The sequence below is a fragment of the Sapajus apella genome, unplaced genomic scaffold, assembly GCF_009761245.1.
Source record: "Sapajus apella isolate SASKATOON/1434 unplaced genomic scaffold, GSC_monkey_1.0 scaffold22, whole genome shotgun sequence".
NCBI lineage: Eukaryota > Metazoa > Chordata > Mammalia > Primates > Cebidae > Sapajus > Sapajus apella.
In genome coordinates, this window is record NW_022436962.1 from 7,764,813 (window position 1) to 7,783,191 (window position 18,379).

General features: G+C 49.2%; 1 protein-coding gene across 29 annotated transcripts in view; it reads right to left on the reverse strand.

The window, feature by feature from the left end:
• Window positions 1-6,593: 6,593 nt before the first annotated feature.
• The window catches only part of PLEKHA6 (pleckstrin homology domain containing A6), a 166,211-nt gene continuing 154,425 nt past the window's right edge, over window positions 6,594-18,379 (reverse strand). For 21 of the 29 annotated variants that reach the window (XM_032288857.1, XM_032288863.1, XM_032288862.1 and 18 more), the window contains 3 exons: window positions 16,668-16,835; window positions 16,459-16,592; window positions 12,921-15,963 (listed from right to left, as the gene is read on the reverse strand). In XM_032288857.1, coding sequence (XP_032144748.1) covers window positions 15,669-15,963; window positions 16,459-16,592; window positions 16,668-16,835 — 597 coding nt within the window. In that variant the 3' untranslated portion in view covers window positions 12,921-15,668. Of the gene's footprint in view, window positions 10,493-11,206; window positions 11,331-12,920; window positions 15,964-16,458; window positions 16,593-16,667; window positions 16,836-18,379 lie in introns of those variants that run through there. The other 8 variants (XM_032288854.1, XM_032288859.1, XM_032288855.1 and 5 more) reach the window with 3 other exon arrangements.

Consider the following 18,379-nt stretch of genomic DNA (forward strand, 5'->3'; position numbering starts at 1 on the left):
ACAAAATGCAAACAGACCTGGCATTGAAAATACATTATGTCTGTAATCCCAGCATTTTGGGAGGCCAAGGCAGGCAGATTGCTTGAGCCCAGGGTTTGGGCTCAGTGGTTTGAACAGGAAAGTGGGCCCCAGGGCCACAGGAGACCTTGATGGTTGTGGGGAAAGATGTCTGAATGAGCAGAGGCTTCCTGAGTCCACCTTTGTGGCAACCCAGTTCTAAGAGCCCGGGATGGGAAAGGGATCCCCTGGGCACCAGCCTCTGGCTACCTGTGGGCCTTGAGCAACCCCCACCTGCTGGAGAGCAGGGGAGCCACACCCCGCCCTACCTACTGCCCCAGGGTGCCAGCACAGCAGCTCCCAGCCCCTGGCTCCAGAGGTCACACTGGTAGGTTTCCCAGAGACAGCACTCCTGGCTGGGAGAGAGAGACCTTTTGTAGAGACCTTGTCTCTACAAAACTAAAATAAAATAGCCAGATGTGGTGGTGCCTGCCTGTAGTCCCAGCTACTGGGGAGGCTGAGGTAGGAGGATTGCTTGAGCTCAGGAGGTAGAGGCTGCAATGAGCCGTGGTCAAGCCATGCACTCCAGCCTGGGCAACAGAGAGAGACCCTGTCTCAAAAATAACCAAACAACAACAACAAAACTTAAGAAAAGCTAACAATTTTTTTTTTTTTTTGAGACGGAGTTTCGCTCTTGTTACCCAGGCTGGAGTGCAATGGCGCGATCTCGGCTCACCGCAACCTCCGCCTCCTGGGTTCAGGCAATCCTCCTACCTCAGCCTCCTGAGTAGCTGGGACTACAGGCACGCGCCACCATGCCCAGCTAATTTTTTGTAGTTTTAGTAGAAACGGGGTTTCACCATGTTGACCAGGATGGTCTTGATCTCTTGACCTTGTGATCCACCCGCCTCGGCCTCCCAAAGTGCTGGGATTACAGGCTTGAGCCACCACGCCCGGCCAACATAATTTTTAAAATTTTTTTTTTTTTTATTATATCGGTGCAGTGGCTCATGCCTGTAATCCCAGCACTTTGGGAGGCCGAGGCTGGCAGATCACCTGAGGTCAGGAGTTCAAGACCAGCCTGACCAACATGGAGAAACCCCATCTCTATGAAAAATACAAAATTAGCTGGGCATGGTGGCACATGCCTGTAATCCCAGCTACTCGGGAGGTTAAGGCAGGAGAATCTCTTGAACCCAGGAGGTGGAGGTTGTGGTGAACCAAGATCATACCACTGCACTCCAGCCTGGGCAACAAGAGAGAAATTCCATCTCAAAAAAAAAAAAAGAATAAGTTATGATAAAACAGGATGTCTTTCAATATATAAATGCTTAGTCAGGACTTACCAGAAGACATAAATGAAACAGGCAGATTGCTTGCACCTACGCATAATATATGTTTGAATTTAAGAGAGATAGAAGATGAGCCATTCTATGTAAAAACAAAAATCATACACAAGTAAGAAAGTGAAAGAGTAGCAGGAAATGAAATAGAATAGAAACTGTTAGGCAAGTAATAACATACCAGATGTACGTGCATGTAAGAGAGGGAAAGCATCTTAATGGAAACAGGGATAACACAGCAAGGCAAATTAGAGAACACAAGGTGGAGATAATATAGACGCACGCTGTGCATGGAAAGGACCTGGGACTTATGTGTTTGTGTATTGTCAAAATAGCTCCCGTGGAATGGGGTCGCTATGGCGTACCATAGACACATAGACCTCTGTCTTGAAATGCGTCAGTGTTAAGGCAAAATTCAGTCTCTGGGATCTTAAAAGGCCTTAGAGACCATATATTTCCCATGGGCAATGGGGGATAGAGGATGGATTTGGGAAGGAAAAAGAAGATAATAACGGTTTAGAGGAATTGCACATGGACCCCTGGGACGATGTTGTAAAGACAGAACACGACATTTCCATACATAATTGTGACAACATTGGTGTTCATCCTTGAGCTGCAAAACACTTTAAACATATAAAGGATGGCAATAATATGGAATAAACTCTAAAACCTTTATTAGGGAGACCCAGTGAGATCTCTTGCATCTCAAGTACCTCTGCTTTCATGACTGGTTCTCTCACGTCTCCTCTGTTAAATATTTTCAGTCAGTTTCTTTGTATTCAGTATCACCTAGTGATAGAAACTGTTTTCAATCAGATACATAGCAGTCGGAATCTTATAATCCTCTATGTAGACAATGCATGGAGTCGATTATTCAATAATTTTGAGACAATGCCTTTATTCCTTTTAAGCTTCTCCTCCATAATAACTATCTCCTAACTTTCTGAGTTTTTGTGAAATTTATTTTTAAAAGCTTATAAAAACTTTTTGGTATTGCTGTCAATTGAAATATGACCAACTTTTACTGGTACAGCTAGTGCTCGACTTACGACCACGATTGGTTCCGACAGACCAGTCGTAACACGATTTGATCGTAAGTTGACTAGCCTATATGTATAGTACTGTGAAATGATGTTATAAAAATCTTTAAGTCATATTTTATCATAATTTTCTTTCATTATTGTTATAGATCATAATTTTCTTTGTTCATTTTATGCCATTTGTATCATCTCTACACCATTTTGTTTCTTATTTTTACATTCGTCAGGTTTAAGTAAAACACTGCATTACCGGTACAACTGGTTTAATATTTGCAAAACATACAAAATTACAAAATACAGGTGCATACCAAAAATACAAAATACAAGTGTAAAAAATACCATAGGAAACATTTTCCCAATTGCAAAACATATCAAAATAAATAAACATGTACGAAACATTTTATTGGCTGCTGGTGCTTGGCTGCAGATCATTGATGTCATCATCTGAGGCAGCAGTTGGGGTTACTGGAGTTGGTTTTTTCATAAACATGGTGAGCTTTGTCTGAATTGTATGTTTCTTTTTTTCTTCATAAATTTCACGATACGGACGAAACACATTGTGCGCCATCCGTTCAATCCTTGCAAATCGTTCGATGTTTGGGTCCATTGCTTCAAAATGTATAAGAAGTTTATTCAGTAAAGATAGACCGTCTGATAATCCCTTAGCGGTGAACTTTCTTTCTGGTTCCTCCTCTTCTTTCTCTGCTTCTCTTCTTTCTTCTTCCGCCACTCTTTCTTCTTCCAGTTTGATTAGCTCTTCATTTGTAAGTTCTCCGGATTCTTCATCTAGCAACTCTTCGACATCTTCCATTTCACACTCCAAAGAAAGGTCTTTAGCAAGTTTTCCTATTTTTTCCCGAATCGTTTCAAGTTCATGTTCACTGTCAAATCCGTCAAAATCATTAACATAGCGCTTAACACAATTTTTCCAGATGCCATTCATGCACTTTGTCGTCACAGCCTCCCAGGCGGTAGCGATATTCTTGATACACATCAAAATGTTGTAGTGTTTCCAAAAATCTACAGCGGAGCAGTCATGGCTAGCGATTGTGGTCGTAAAGTCGAATGGTCATAAGCTGCATAGGTCGTAAGTCGATCAATATCTGTTTAGTTCAGTTGCACATTCGAAAGTTGTGCAGGATACGGGACAATTCTTTGTTTCGGAAATTTGTCCTGTGCATTATAGTCACTAAATGCCAGCAAGAGTTTTGCACTCTTGAGACAACTGAATACCCCTAGGGGCCAGTATCATCCCCATGGAAACCACTGGTAGGTTAAAAGGTTCATCCTAGCTTCGTGAAGCCTTAGGTATCTGATGTATCCTTTCTGTGCCTCAGCTTCTTGGATAATTATAGTACTTACGACTGATATAGAGGATGAGGATTAGTGAGCAAATACATGTGAGGGGCATAGAACCAGGTACCTGGCACATAGTAAGCTCTTAATGAATCACTGCTATTGCTATTACTGTATAGTTGTAATAATTACTATTGTTATTCACATTATTAGTATACTGTTAATATGCTTTTATATGAAAGACTTCTACTGTCATCTCAAATTGCAGTCCTAAACCGCTCCCACCGGTGTATAAAATAGCCGTTGGGGATGCCTCTCCCTTCCCCCACCTCCAGCCATGAAACCCACCTGTGAGCTCAGGCGAATTAAATGCTCATGAAACTGGACCCTCCTGGCATGATTCTCTGGGTACTGGAGCTGAGCCCAGAGGGGGTGCCCACAACTCACCCTTCTGGAGAGGGACCTCCACAGGGACAACCCCAGGAAGAGGATACGCAGGCCCTGGAAGGCTGGGGCTAGTCCTTGACCCGAGGCCAGTCTCATGACTCTGCCATATGGGAAAGGGGTGGGGTAGTGTGTTACTCCCTGGGCTGGAGGTGCAGGACTGGCAGAGAAGGGACACTCCAGCGACAGCACGGGCCCTGGTGACATCTTCCAGCAAAGGCTATAGAGCTAGTAAAGGAGGGTTCCTGGCAAACCTCCTCCCTCTTCCCACATCATGCCCTTTCAGGTGGCCAGGGAGTGTTTGCAACCTCACTACTTCCACCCCCTCATATTTGGAAGTAAATTGGAGTTTTCAAAGTGATTTTCATCCATTTTCTCATTTCCCTTTCTTGAAAGTTCTATAAGATGGTTTAATATATCCATTTTCCAGATAAGGACACTGAGACTCAAGAATTTAGTGACTTGTCCAAATCTTCATGTGGCTAGCAAGGGGCATCTTGCTAGGGCCAGGAATTAAGGGTGACATGCCACCTTCTCTTATTAGTCTCGGCAATGAGGTGAGGCTGGGATGAGGAGGGGGCCGTGGCGTGGCCCTAGTTCCTTGGTAGCAGCAGGGTCTGAGGCTTGGCTGCCTGCCTGAGCCTGCGTGCCTGTCTTCAAAAATAAATAAATGATCATGCAGTTACACAGCACTGCTCCTTTTTTTTTTTGAAACGGAGTTTTACTGTTGCCTAGGCTGAGTGCAGTGGCATAATCTTGGCTTGCTGCAACCTTTGCCTCCGGGTTCAAGCAATTCTCTGCCTCAACCTCCTGAGTAGCTGGGATTACAGGCGCCCACCACCACACCCGGCTAATTTTTTGCATTTTTGGTAGAGACGGGGTTTCACCATCTTGACCAGGCTGGTCTTGAACTGCTGACCTCGTGATTCACGTGCCTTGGCCTCCAGAGAACACCACTCTTTAAAGGGCATTCTGCTAGTTGCATTTTCATTTACATTTCCTCAGCTACTGCCCCCTTTTTGCAAATCCCAACCTGGCTTGATCTGGGCAGAGAGTGGAGCAGGCACCAGCCCTCATCATCCCTTGAGAGGAGGAGCCAGCCCGTGTTGGTGGATGCAGTGATGCCCGTTGGTGCTCCGTGGTCTCACATTCCACCTCCTCCCCAATCCCTTGCCACTGGCTCTGGCCCAGACCGAGGCTGCAGATAAAGGCTCAGCCCCTCTGGAAAGTGATGAGTTCTCCAATATTCAGCCCCCTACCCAAGCCTCTGATCCAGGCACTCCCCTAGAGCCCATATCTGGTCACAGATCTCCCTGGTTCACAAAGGACATCATCCTGGGGATGTGACAAAATACAAAATAGAGTCAGATTTTTAAAATGACCACCCCCATACTAGCCGTTAGAAATGGGAACAGGTGCTGGGCACAGTGGCTCACGCCTGTAAACCCAACACTTTGGGAGGCTGAGGCAGGTGGATCACAAGGCGGTAGGAGGATCACAAGGTCAGGAGATGGTAGACCAACATGGCGAAACCCCATCTCTACTTAAAATACAAAAATTAGCTGGGCATTGTGGTGTGTGCTTGTAATCCCAGCTACTTGAGAGGCTGAGGCAGGAGAATCGCTTGAACCAGGGAGTCGGAGGTTGCAGTGAGCCGAGATTGTGCCACTGTACTCCAGCCTGGTGACAGAGCGAGACTCGGGAACAGGTGTCTCTGTTCAGCTTCAGTCATGAAAGCCAAGCCGGTGTGAGATCAGGAATGAGAGGAAGCTTGCTTTTTCATCTCCCCTTCTCACTTTTTCTTGAGCCAGCCCTCCCTCAGACAACCTGCAGAAGCCGAGCTGAGCCCGCCAGCCTCCCAGAGGCACTTCTTCTCTCCCACTACCCACCCCACACAATTTGCCAGGCTTCTTGACTCTTGTTCCCCACGGTAAGATTCCAAACTGAGAAGCGCTGGTAAAGCCCTTCATACTGAGCGTCAGTGCCCAATAACCACTAAAAACCTGCCAGGAGAAATAGACCAAAGGGGCTGAGGCTGCATGGGAATTGGGTGGTCTCATGCTTCCCGCCAAATTGTACACCTTCGTGGAAAGTGGCAATATAGCGCATTGTGTAGTGATCAAGAAAGGCTGGGAATTCATTTTCTTCTCCTGTCTTACCCTTTGTCTCAGAGTCAAACCAAGGGAAGGTGCCAGGGCCTGAAGCATCTGATACTCTCATTATACAGAACCTTGGGACAAACCCTAATCTGGGGTCACCTGGACGGAAACGATGATGCTGGCGTTGGCAGCTTACCAGCGCTTCCCCAGCTCCTGGGGATGGCGGCCGTGGAGTGCAGGCTAAGGCATGGGGGAAGAAGAGATCATACGTTTTGCACCCAGCCTACTCCCCCGCCCCCATTCCCCTTTCCTGCCAACCCCATAAGCTGCCACACACTCTGAGGGCGGACACAGAGTAGGAGACACACACCGCATGTACAAACCATTCATTTTATTTCCTGTATTGAGTTTATACAAACTTGCAAGATACAAATGCAGAACTCACTGGGATTCTTTAGTACCTAAATCTAAAAAGAATGCTGCTGAAAGGAGGAAGCAAACTCTCACCTGTTTCCGTCAGGACACGCCCCTCCTCCCGGGGAGGTGGGTCATTGGCTAGAAAGATGCTAAGGGGATGCTACAGCTGTTTGCCCCCTGACAGAGATTCCATCTATCTAACCGTCACCCTCCTTCTAAGGTCACTTTTATACTAAATAAAGACACTGAGATCATAAATGTCCTTGTATGGTTTATTGTCTAATACTAGCAAATAAAATTGGCCCCAATATGTGCATAAATAGATATATGTGTGTGTGTGTGTATATATATATATATATATATGTGTGTGTGTATATACTATTTTTCCTTCATTTTAAGAGCTGCCAGGTGGAGGGTGCCTAAAGGGAAAAGGAATTGGTTCCCTCTTGCTGTAACCAGCCCTGCCCAAGAACATGCCTCTCCAAAAGGCAGGAGAGCAAGTATGTCGCTTGCGACCTCAGAAAATCTTCAAAGTGACAGTAGCGGTATTTGATTACAGCCTCATGGTTACTGATCATGGAGGTAAGGTGCTAATGGAGAAGGCCCTGGATGAATAATCAGAGCTTCCCCAGGTGGGTCACTTAGCCCTGGGCCCCATCTGGGCTCTGTTCATTCAGAGCAGAATGTTCCAGGCTGGCGACAGGGTGTCAGTAAATGCCTCAGGTGGGAGGCCAGGCTTCAAACGCTGGCCAGGAGCTCTGCTCCAGATTCCCAAACCCTTGATTTCAGATCTAGACAAAGACTTCTATCCTGCCCAAATCCTTGCAAGGCCGGAGCCCCTTTGCCCACTTTGACGGTTGACAAAGGCCGAGCAGTTTGGAAGGCTGAGCTGGCTTAGTTCGGCGCTCCAGTGGCAGCCTGCCGGGGTAAAGTCCTGGGGTTTCTTGGGTGAGGTTGTCACCTTGTCTGTAGGACCCTCCTCAGCCCAGAAGCTGATTTTGCAGTCTGGATGCCAGACTAAAGTATCATCCCTTTGGTACACCCCCAGAAAGAAAGGGTGCAGAGGGGGGATGTCATAGATGTGACCCAGACAGAGAGGGATCAAGTGAAGAGGAGTGTGACAGGCCCAAGGACCTCGTACGTGTCTGTGCTGAAGGACCAGGGATGGCCCAGAGGATCCCAAGCCGCCTCCTCTGGGATTCACACCACCTCGTAGACTAACATCCTCGGCGTTTGGTATAAGCTGCCATTCTACTGTCTGCCCTTTCCAGCAGCTGATGAAGAGGGGTAGTCTAGCAGCTCATCTGGGGTGCATGCCTGCATGAGTCTCTTTGTGCAAACAGTTCCTTCCAAAGGATGCATGCCTGACAACCGCAGAGGGTCATCAGGAGCAGACAGTGTAATCAAATCCTTAGACCAGAACTTCAAGGGAATGCCCTGCCTTGGCAAGATGCTCTCTGGGTGAGCTCTGGGGACCAGCCCTTTCCTGACTGGGGAAGAGGGTGGCAGGAAGCCACTGTGGCAGAGGGAAGGGTACAGTGTTGGGACCTCAAGACAGGTACCTCATCTCCTCACCTCGTGTGCCCATTCCATTCAGACATTGCACATTTTGAAAATAGATTTGCTTTTTTAAAACAAAAGCATAAAATAGATCTGTCTTAAAATAAGTCTTTCCTCTCCCCTTCTTTGGATCAAAAAGGCAAGGGGTATGGCCTTGATATGCGAGGAGCGATGTGGAAAATATGGGAGAGAAAAACGGGCCTGGGCGGGAACTGCAGGAAAAGATCAGACATCCAAACAAATAGATTACATATATAGATCTATAATATGTATAATCTCCATAAAACATATATTAAGGCATGTAAAGCAACATAAAGAGCCAGCTTTATGAAATAAGAGGTGAGAGAGAGGTGGCAGAGGTGCAGACATTATTTCTTGGTATTTTACACGTATTTCTAAAAAATATTACTTAAAAAAAAAAAGAGATGGACAAAGCGGCAGGCATGGAAGGCCCTGAAAAGCCTGTTTCCTGTGGAGGGAGAAAGGCGTGGCAGAAAGAGGGAGAGGAGATGACCTGGGAGCCAATCCCACCTGCCAGTCTGCAGGGGAGAAAGGGCAGGTTTGGGGTGCTTGAACTGTGAGGATGGGAAATAGAGCCAAGGGTCACGTTTACAAAACCTGCTAGAAGTGAAGATCGCTGGGCGCCTCCCGGGCTGTAATCCCTCAGAAACATGAGAATATCCTAAGCACCTAGAACAGTGCCTGGTACATAAAAGGTGCTCGATAAATATTTGTTGAGTAAACTGTCATCTTTACTTGCATATGAACCAGTAACTGTCCCAGCCATGAGGGAGTGGAGAGGAATTAGTAGGTGTTCTTGGGACTGCTGGAGGTCAGGCTGAAGCCTCTGGTGGCAACTCTAGCAGACAGAAGGCCGAGGGGCCAGGGCGTCTTCAGCTTCGCTAAGTCCTCCTCTCTGGCTACATTCATTTCCAGGTGGGTAGAGCCGAGAAAGAATTCACTTTGCCTTATTGTCTCTCCCCCACCGGCCTCCCTGGGCAGGTGGATTGTGAGAGCGCCTAGCCTCAGCCAGTCCTCGTGTGGGATGCCTGGGATGGGGGAGGGTCCTGGAATCTGGCCTCCCAGATTGTGACCTCACCCCCTCTCCTCAAGGCATGCTCTCAGCTGGCCCACTGCACATTCCAGGGGGAACAGGGCAAGAAATATCATGGAACTGGGTAGGTAAGTCCCTGAAGCTGACCACACCCTGCGTAAGACAAGTCCTTCTCTTTGCTCCTTACCCCAGGACGGGGAGGCAGACGCCAGCTGCAGACCTACTACAGCCATCTCCCAGGCAGCTGCTATTCAACCCCCTTCACCCTGATCCCCACACCAAGCATCTCCACTGAGGCTGCCAGGTGCTCCACTGGTGGGTCCTCCTGGGAACGAGGTGGGAGGAGTAGAGGTGACAGTCTGGCACTGCACCGGGCACTAGCCTAAGGCTCCACCTGGGGAAACCAATCCGATACCCCCTTTCCAATCTCCCTCTTTCCCACTTTACTTGCCAACATGTCCTGCTGCTTCTCCCTCCTCCCACTCTGAGGATCTCTCTCTCTCTTTCTCTCTCCTTCTGTCTTTAACTCTCTGCTACCCTTCCCAACCTGCCCTCAGACGCTGCACAGACCTGCTCTTCTTTAGCCACAGCCAGCACTGTTTCCTCTGGGAGCCAGTAGCCTCTCCCCATCTCTCATCACCTTGTCTTTGGCTCAAGCAGGGTGGTCAGTCTTCACTGGATCCCAGCGAGCACCCATAAGCAAAGCACTGGGTTTGTGTCGAAGCCCTGGGTCCAGCTGGGGCAGCAGGGTGGGGCTGATGAGGATAGGGGTGATGACAGGTGCTGTTCTTGATGTCAGGCTGGCTCCAAGAGGCAGTGTCCATCTCCTCTTCACCTCTAGTCCTGACCTAAGGTAGCCACGGGCATGTTCTCCACCGTGGCATGTCCCCCATCAGGGAATGTTCCCCTGGAGTCACCACAACCCCAGCCAGGGCCAGGCTGAGGCTCCCTGTGACCTGGGCATCAGCAAGGATGGCACTCTCCACTGCCATCTCAGCCCTGGCCCAGGACCACTGTGTGAGTAGTGAGGACTCCAGGGCTAGGCGTGGTAGGTGTGTGGACACCCAGGCATCCACGCTCTCGGCAGCAGCCCATGGCCCCAGCCTGGCTCCCTGCGGCATTCCCATGAGAGTGCAGGGGCAGGGGGCCAGGATGGGGAGCCAGGACCCCAGGTGGGCAGAGGACGGCTTCAGAACGTGGCTCTGTGGAGCTTCACAGCATTGGCCTCAGCCAGGGCTTGCACTAGAGAAAAGAGAAATGGGGTGAGAAGAGGGCTGCAGAGAGGAGCAAGGACTCCAGCCAACCTCCCCTGGAGGAAGAAGCCTCATCCGGCAAAAACCTGGCAGAAACCACCCGGGTCCCTCAACCTGAGAGGGGAACAAAGGAAAGGAAGTCATTGTTTTTTTCTACTTGACTGAGAGTGAGCGGCTGTGGGCTGGGGAAGGGAAGGGTTCACAGAATTTGGCTGTAGTTATCAATGTTATTTTAAATTATAATAAGATCTGGGAGTGGAGAAACAGCTTTTGGGGGCTTTTGAAGGTTCTGCATCTGTATATCTCAACAGATGGAAAGCTTGTCAGCAGACAGGAGGCACAGGGGTGAGGTGTCAGGGAAGAGCCTTCCCTGAGAGCAGACAGGTGAGGTCTCGGCTCCATTCCCTGTCTGCTTCTGGAGAAGCAAAGGCCATGGGCATTACAACATCCAAGAGGCGGCCCTGCCAGCCGGCTCCAGCCCAGCACTGCGTGGGGAAGCTGGATGGATGGGTGGATGGATGGATGGACGGACGGACGGATGGATGCATGGATGGATGGATGGATGGAGGGTGGGGAGGAGTGGCATAGGGCGCTGGGGTAGGGGAGAAGCAATACCAAAATGAGAGGGCATAGATGGCTTAATGGGGGTGGAGGAAGGGGCCCCACTCCCCAGGTGGATGAAATACAGTCGAAAAGTGCTTACGTCAGAGCTCAGACCCGCATGGTATGGCTGCTGTCGGCGCCCCGTGGGGATTCAGACGACAGGGGGTTGGCTGGAGGAGTCGGGGAAGCAGGGGAGGTGGGAGGGCTTGGGGTGGCACATTGCACTGGAAACAGAAATGAACAGGGAGGTGAATGGGGGTGGGTGGGGGAGGAGGGTGGGCACCCAGAGCAAGCGAGCCCCTCCCCAGGCGGGGAGCGAGGCAGGGAGGCAAGCAGAGAGAAAGCGCTGAGCTTGGAGCTTGCTCAAGCTAGGCCAAGCTGTCCTCGTTCCCAGGGCGCCATGGAGGAGAGTGTGAGGCCCCAGAGGAGAGCTGGCGGAATCTAGGCTCTGCTGAGAACCAGTGTGACTGTAAGGCCAGGCCCTCTCTGGGCCAAGAGCTCCCCTCCCATTCACACAATGGGGAGATTCACACACTTCTCCGCTACTGTGCCGATAGAACCAGGGAGTGGCACCTTATACACGGCGGTGTCACTAATGATAATGATATTAATCATTATCATTGTGCAGTAAAATCACACTAAATTAGTGTGATTACTAAAATCACACTAAATTAGTGCCGTAAAATCGTACTAATCCAAACCATCGGGCCCCATTTAATGAAAAGAAGTGAAGGGACCACCATGTTAACCAATGTCACAAAAACAGAGATTTCTGATAAACTTAAAGAGAGGTCTGTTAACTTGGCACAGTCACGGCTTGTAAACATGTTCCCTGCTAACACTTGAGACCCCCTTTTCATCAGTCCAGTAAAGACAAACCTGGGTCCACCCCTGAGCAAATCGAGACAAGCCTGAAGTGATGTTTGAATTAATGAGATTTTACTCTATTATCATTATTATTCCATGTTAAGAACAGCAAAGTGGAAGGACAATGAGAAGCGGGGACTGATTACTGGGGACAAGCTCTATGCAGTCTCCAGACCCTCACTGTAGCCGCGAGGCAGGAGGATGGCAGAGAACAACATCCTCACTCAGGCTCAGAAAGGAACCAGACCTCAGCCAGGGTCATACTGCACTTCCTCCAAGAGAGGGGTCCCAGCAGTGAACTTCCCACCCTCCTCCCCACCCTACCCTGGACCTCATCTTCCCTACCCTCTGTGCAAGAGAAAGGGCCAAGGCGGCTCCTGTAATTACATATCTAACACACCTACATGTGCGTGGAACACACGTAGCTCTCACGTGGATGTGAAGTTGTCTGCCTATACGCAAGTTTGTGCGTGGTAAGTGGCAACACCATATCATTATGCTCATTGCACAAGGCTCAGATATGTGTATTTGTGCATTTCCAAGCCTGTGCCCTTCCATGTGAGCCAACACTTGTAACTTCATGTGCAAATACACCCACAAACACTTTCAAACACACATTCGTGTGCATATGTACATCACCGACCCAAGGGTTAGTCATCGAGCAGTCTCAGCTTCTAAAACAGCCAAGAAAACAAAAAACGAAGCAAAAGATATCTCAGGGAAGCCAACACAGAGGTTACAGCCTCCATGGCATGCAGTGAAGCCCTCATAATTTACTCATAGGGACCCCTCATGAGTCCAGTTACTCTTATTTATACACAGTTCTAATAGGTGTTGACTCGCTGGGTTTCTAGCCCAGGGGAGATTAGAAATGGGAAAATTCGAAGACACGGAGAAATTGGGAGGCCCACTGACATCTATAAGAAAGCATGATTGAGGAAAGAAAATGTTTTATAAAAAGCAGACATACAGCTTTAAAAGCGTGACAGCTGGGGAATATTTAGCATAGCTACAAACAGATCTATGTCCACTGTAGCCCCTACGGGCATTCCTTTAACAGAGATCAGCAAAATAAAGATATTTATAATGATAATCATGAGCAAGAAAAGGTCCTATGAAAACAGAACTTTGTTAAGAAGGCAGAAAAATACTCCACCTATATTAGAAATAGATCCATCAAAATAGTTAAAATTCACATATGCTGCAGATGTGTATCATACAGATGCGATATTATAATGTGTGCACTCACAAGTACCATGTGCGTGCAGCAATCAGTCACACATACTCACATTCACGACACTGTGCTTTCTCCCAGCCTGTGCACACGGACCTACGTTCACCATATTGCAATATATATACTGTACACAACATATACACAAATACGCTTTATCATTTCCCATACTGCAGAAAAGCCAGTCACACGTAAATACATGCATTCATAAACACAACCTCCACTGATATATTGTACACTCACATACATGTACATTTATGCTCCACGGGCTTACCAAATACTAGCTGGACTCACAAGTAATGGGTCTCCACACAACATCCTTAGAAATTTTGCATAGATGCACACATTCCCACATTTGTACTCCAACATTTCCTCTACCCCCACACTGCACACTTGAATACACACAAATAAATGCGTGTATCTACAAACATCACCAGATCCAGACACTGCACATGACATCCACGCCACACGTACACACTCAAAAATGTCACAACTTCCCACATATTACATACCTGAGTCTGCACGCACTGGGTGAATTTGCAAGCATGACAGCATTCCTCACTGATTACTCTGCCCGTGCCACATGCCACACGCGGCACTGAACTCTACACGCTGTACCCGCTGCACACTGTGCGCATGACCTGTGCCCAGCACTGCCACACACACACTGTCCAGGGTGTGAACCTGTGCCCTCCCTGTACGTGCCCAGGACCAGGTTTGCTGTGCCTGGCAGGGCTGTAGCTCTGAGGAGATGGGCCACAGGCCAGGGGCAGTTGGGACGGTGGGCTAAGTCTGAGGTCTGGCCCTGCCACAGCCATTTTTTTAAATAGTTGAGGTTTTGGCAAAAGCAAGGTGACCGTTTGGTTTCAGCACACAGACCCTGATGAGATGGAAATCGGACAGGCTGGGTAGGTTTTGTTTTCACAGAACCTAGGCTAAGGAACTAGTAGGGAGGGCCGGGGGCTGGGGCTGGAGCAGAGCAAAGTTTTTAGACCAGCCTTGTCTCTGTAACCCTTGAAAACAGGAAGTTGCCTTTCGCCCAGAGCATGTGGAATCTGATCTTTGGAAGGTTCAAGTTCATTTTGCAGGTAAACTACAGGGAGGTTCAACAGAGGCCTGCTTCCTTGTGGCCAAACTGGTTTTGCTGCCTTTTGGCTGCAGGATCCCTTCTCTTCCCCTCAGCTCCAGCCTAAAGACAGCCTCTCCCTGAAATACCTCCAAGTCTCTCCCTGGCCACCCATGCTAAAGTCCATGACACCTTAACTGGCAGAAGGTTCTTCGTTAAGGCTTACTTAAATCCTCTTTGCCGTAGCTAAAATCTTCTGGCTTCTGAAAACATCCATATTTAAAACAATTAGCAAAATGACAAATAGTTTCTATTTCTACTTCAGCTATTGCTATTTCAACTACAACTACCAGCATCACAGTGCTACTGCTACTGTCACCACTACTACAGCTGTGAGCATGTATTGAGCACTTGTTGAATGCCAGGCACTGTGCTAGGTGCTTGGCACACATTGTTTCCGATCCTCACGCCACCAGAACTGGAGGCAGGAATTTTGATTTGAATTTCACAGATGAGGAAATGGAACCTCAGAGCACCAGAATGTGCACCCTCCTTAATCACCAACATGAAACACCAGCCTTTCCACTTTGTTCCGAGCCACGCTTCTGACCTGCTCCCGGCCCGATTCCTGCCTGGGCTGCTGTACCTGAGGCCCGACACCTGCTCTCGCTCCTCTCTGCCAATGCTGTCTCCCGCTATGGCTCCCCCTTCCGAATCATTCCTCTAACCGCGGGCTTCGAAGCTCTCACTCTCACTCTACCTCTCTATCCTAAGCACCTTCATCTTGAGGAGGAGAACAGTTTCCTAGGCTCCTTGACTTACCCACTGTCTCTCCTTTCTCTTGAATTTTCCCATTCATATAGACTCTCTTTCATTCTTAAAAGATCAACAACATTTTCATCTATTCTGGGATGGTAGCTCAGGCTGAGTAGAAGCTGACCCTGTTGGTCTCAACCCTATCAGCCTCTAGCCAGGACCTGGTAGCCTTTGCATCAGCGTGAGGTCAGCTCCTCACAGTCACCTTTTCTTAGCAGAAAGGTAGGTTTGGATCAATAGCCAAGGTGCTCATTGTATCACTCTCAACTCTTTGCCTGCACCATCTTTTTTGATTCTTCCTATTTGCATGCAGCAAGAAAGGGAAATGAAAGGACACTCTGGAATAGCTGGCCCTCTCCCTGCAACTGAGAAATATTTTTACCTTTCTCTGTCAAACTCAGTTATCATTTTTTCTCTGCGCCTTTCCCTGACCTGCCCGGGCAGAATGGCTTCCCGTGCTCTGCATGGCTTCCGGCCATGACTCCCTGCACTGACTGTAAGCATCATCCCAGCTCTGAGCTCCTGGATGTCAGCAACTCTGGTCCCTTTGCACCTCCCTGAGCCTAGCACAGTACCTGGTGCTCAATAGATGCTCATCTCAACCTCCAGGAGCATCTCCTCAACCTGATACCTCTCTGCTCCTGCCCCCCCGAAGCAGTGCCACGCGTCCTCCCCTACACCTGGTCTGCTGGTTTCCCTGGCAGGGTGGAGCGAGGCCCAGCCCCTCTCACCAGACAGCATGCGGCCCCTGCGGGAGGCCTCGGTCGCCAGGGCGCAGGAGATTTCAATCCGCTTCTCCTGCTCCTGCAGCTGGCTCTCTGAGTCCTGGGGCACGTCCACAGAGTCCCCCTCGCCGATGGGCACCACGTTCTGCATACTGAAGAGGCACAGACACACAGAAATGGAGGGAGGGACAGGATGGTCCAAGTGGCTTGTGGGGGCCTGCAGACTGAGGTTGGCAGGGAGGGCCAGGGACCCGTGAATATGCAGTCTCTGGTTCCCAGCAAGGCTGTCGCTAGGAGTGAATGGGACCCTGGAAAAACACAGGTTGGGACCCCTTCCCTCAATGTTCTCAAATGAATTAAAAGGTTCAAGTGAGCATTTAGGGCAGCCTGGAAGGGGAAAGAAGTCAGCAGAGGGCGAGCCTTCGGTTTTGTCTTGATGGTGTGATGTGCATGAGCCAGCAGGTCTTACCAGCACCCGACGGCCGCATCCCTGCCTCTGCTGGTGGCTGGGCCCTGCTGCTGCCTGGAGCCACCACCTCAATGTGCTCTCCCCTGGGGAGGCTCTGTGCCCTCAGCGACTTCTAGTGGCCCAGGTGTCCTAGGTGCCAGGGTGGGCAGAGGAAGTAGAGGCTCTCCCAGACGGTTACCTGGATTTGGCAATGAGCGTCTTGATCCTCTCCACCTTCTTCTGCTTCTCCTTCAACTCCTCAGGGCTCAGGGGAGTGTCAGGCTCCAGGTCAATGTACCGCTCGGGGATGAGGACTTTGTCTGGAGTGGAGAGCTATGGAGGGGTTGGGGTCACCACCTATGTCCCCTCCCAGGGTCTCCTGCTCCAGCCCTTCCTGGTTCCACTCACCTCCTTATTGATGTCCACGTCATAGTGCTGGGGCTCTAGTTCCATTTTGCGAAGCCGGGCGATTTCCTCCCGGGGTGTCTCGTAGGTCCGCCCGCCAGGCTCCTCTGCCCGCAGGGCTGCCTCCAGGTTGGAGATGTCCACCTCGTGGATGCTGCGGTGGCGGCGCACCTAGGGGACACCAGTGCCATGATGGCACCACAGCTACCCAGGCCTCCCGGCAGCTCTAACCATGCCCTGGCCTCCGCTCCCTTCCCAGCCCGCCTGACCCAGCTGCCACCCCACTGTTCCCACCGCACCCCACTGCAGAACTATCCTCCTTCCTTTCTGCTGGCCCAAAGTCTGCCCACCCGCTAGGCTCTAGAGGTGACTTCTCAGCAACATCTCTTGTCAGTTCTTGCCGTTCCCCATCCTGCCCTACCCTGTATTCACATTCTGTGCTGTGTATTTTGGGCAGTTGAATTAATGTGACTTGTTTTGATTTCTTCTTTTTATTTTTTACGAAACAAGATCTTGCTGTCGCTCCTGCTGTACAGTGACAGAATCATAGCTTGCTGTAATCTCGAACTCCTGGCCTTGAGTCCTCCCATCCCAGCCTCTTCCCAAGTAGCTGGGACTGTAGGTGCACACCACCATGCCCAGGTAGTTTTTAAACATGTTTTTATAGATACAGGGTCTTGCTTTGTTGTCAGGTTGGTCTCAGACTCCTGGTCTCAAACGATCCTCCCACCTTGGCCTCCCAAAGTGCTAGGATTACAGGCATAAGCCAACCACACCTGGCTAACTTCTAAGGATTTCACATGATAGGAGTTCTAATCCATCAACTAGAATGTAAGCTGTTGAGGACAGGACTTACAAGTCATAATTTTTCCATATTTCTAAAATTTAGTAGAAAGAAAAGTGAAACAATGTCTTGGGCCACTCCCAGCTCTGTACGTAACAGCTGTGTAGCCCAGGAACCCTTTCATTTCTCTTCACTTTGTTTCCCCATCTGCAGAACAGGGATAATAATTCCTAACCCAATGTTGTTACAAGGATTAAATAAAGTAACATGAAAGGGGTTTGTAGATGATACTGTGCCATGCGATGGTGAGCTACTGTGATTATCTTCCTAGCAGCCAGCCCAATGCTAGGAACAGAGGAGGTGCTCCAGAAACATGTATAAGTGATGACTATTTATTTTTATTTTTAAAATATTTATTTATTTATTTACTGAGACAGAGTCTTGCTCTGTCGCCCAGGCTGGAGTGCAGTGGTGTGATCTCAGCTCACTGCAACCTCCTTCTCCCGGGTTCAAACAATTCTACCTCAGCCTCCCGAGTAGCTGGGATTACAGGGCTGTGCCACCACACCCAGCTGATTTTTGTATTTTTATAGAGATGGGGTTTCACCATGTTGGCCTGCCTCAGCCTCCCAAAGTGCTGGGATTACAGGCATGAGACACTGCACCTGGCCAGTGACAGCTGTTTCCACGTGGTGAATTCTGTACTATTCTCTAGTAAGTGAATTTTGTATAATTCATTTCAACAAAAATAATTAAGGCATTCCTTTTTGTGAGTTATTTTCCTTAAACAAGAAAAAGTCAACACTTGAAGGACTCTTCTGCCGGTGGGGGAGAGAACTCTCCGGCTCTCCCAGCTGCCCAGCTTGGGTCCTTTCCCCTCTCTTTCCTCTCAAACCCCCCAAGCCCAGACTGGCCAAGCCCTGGGAGTGGG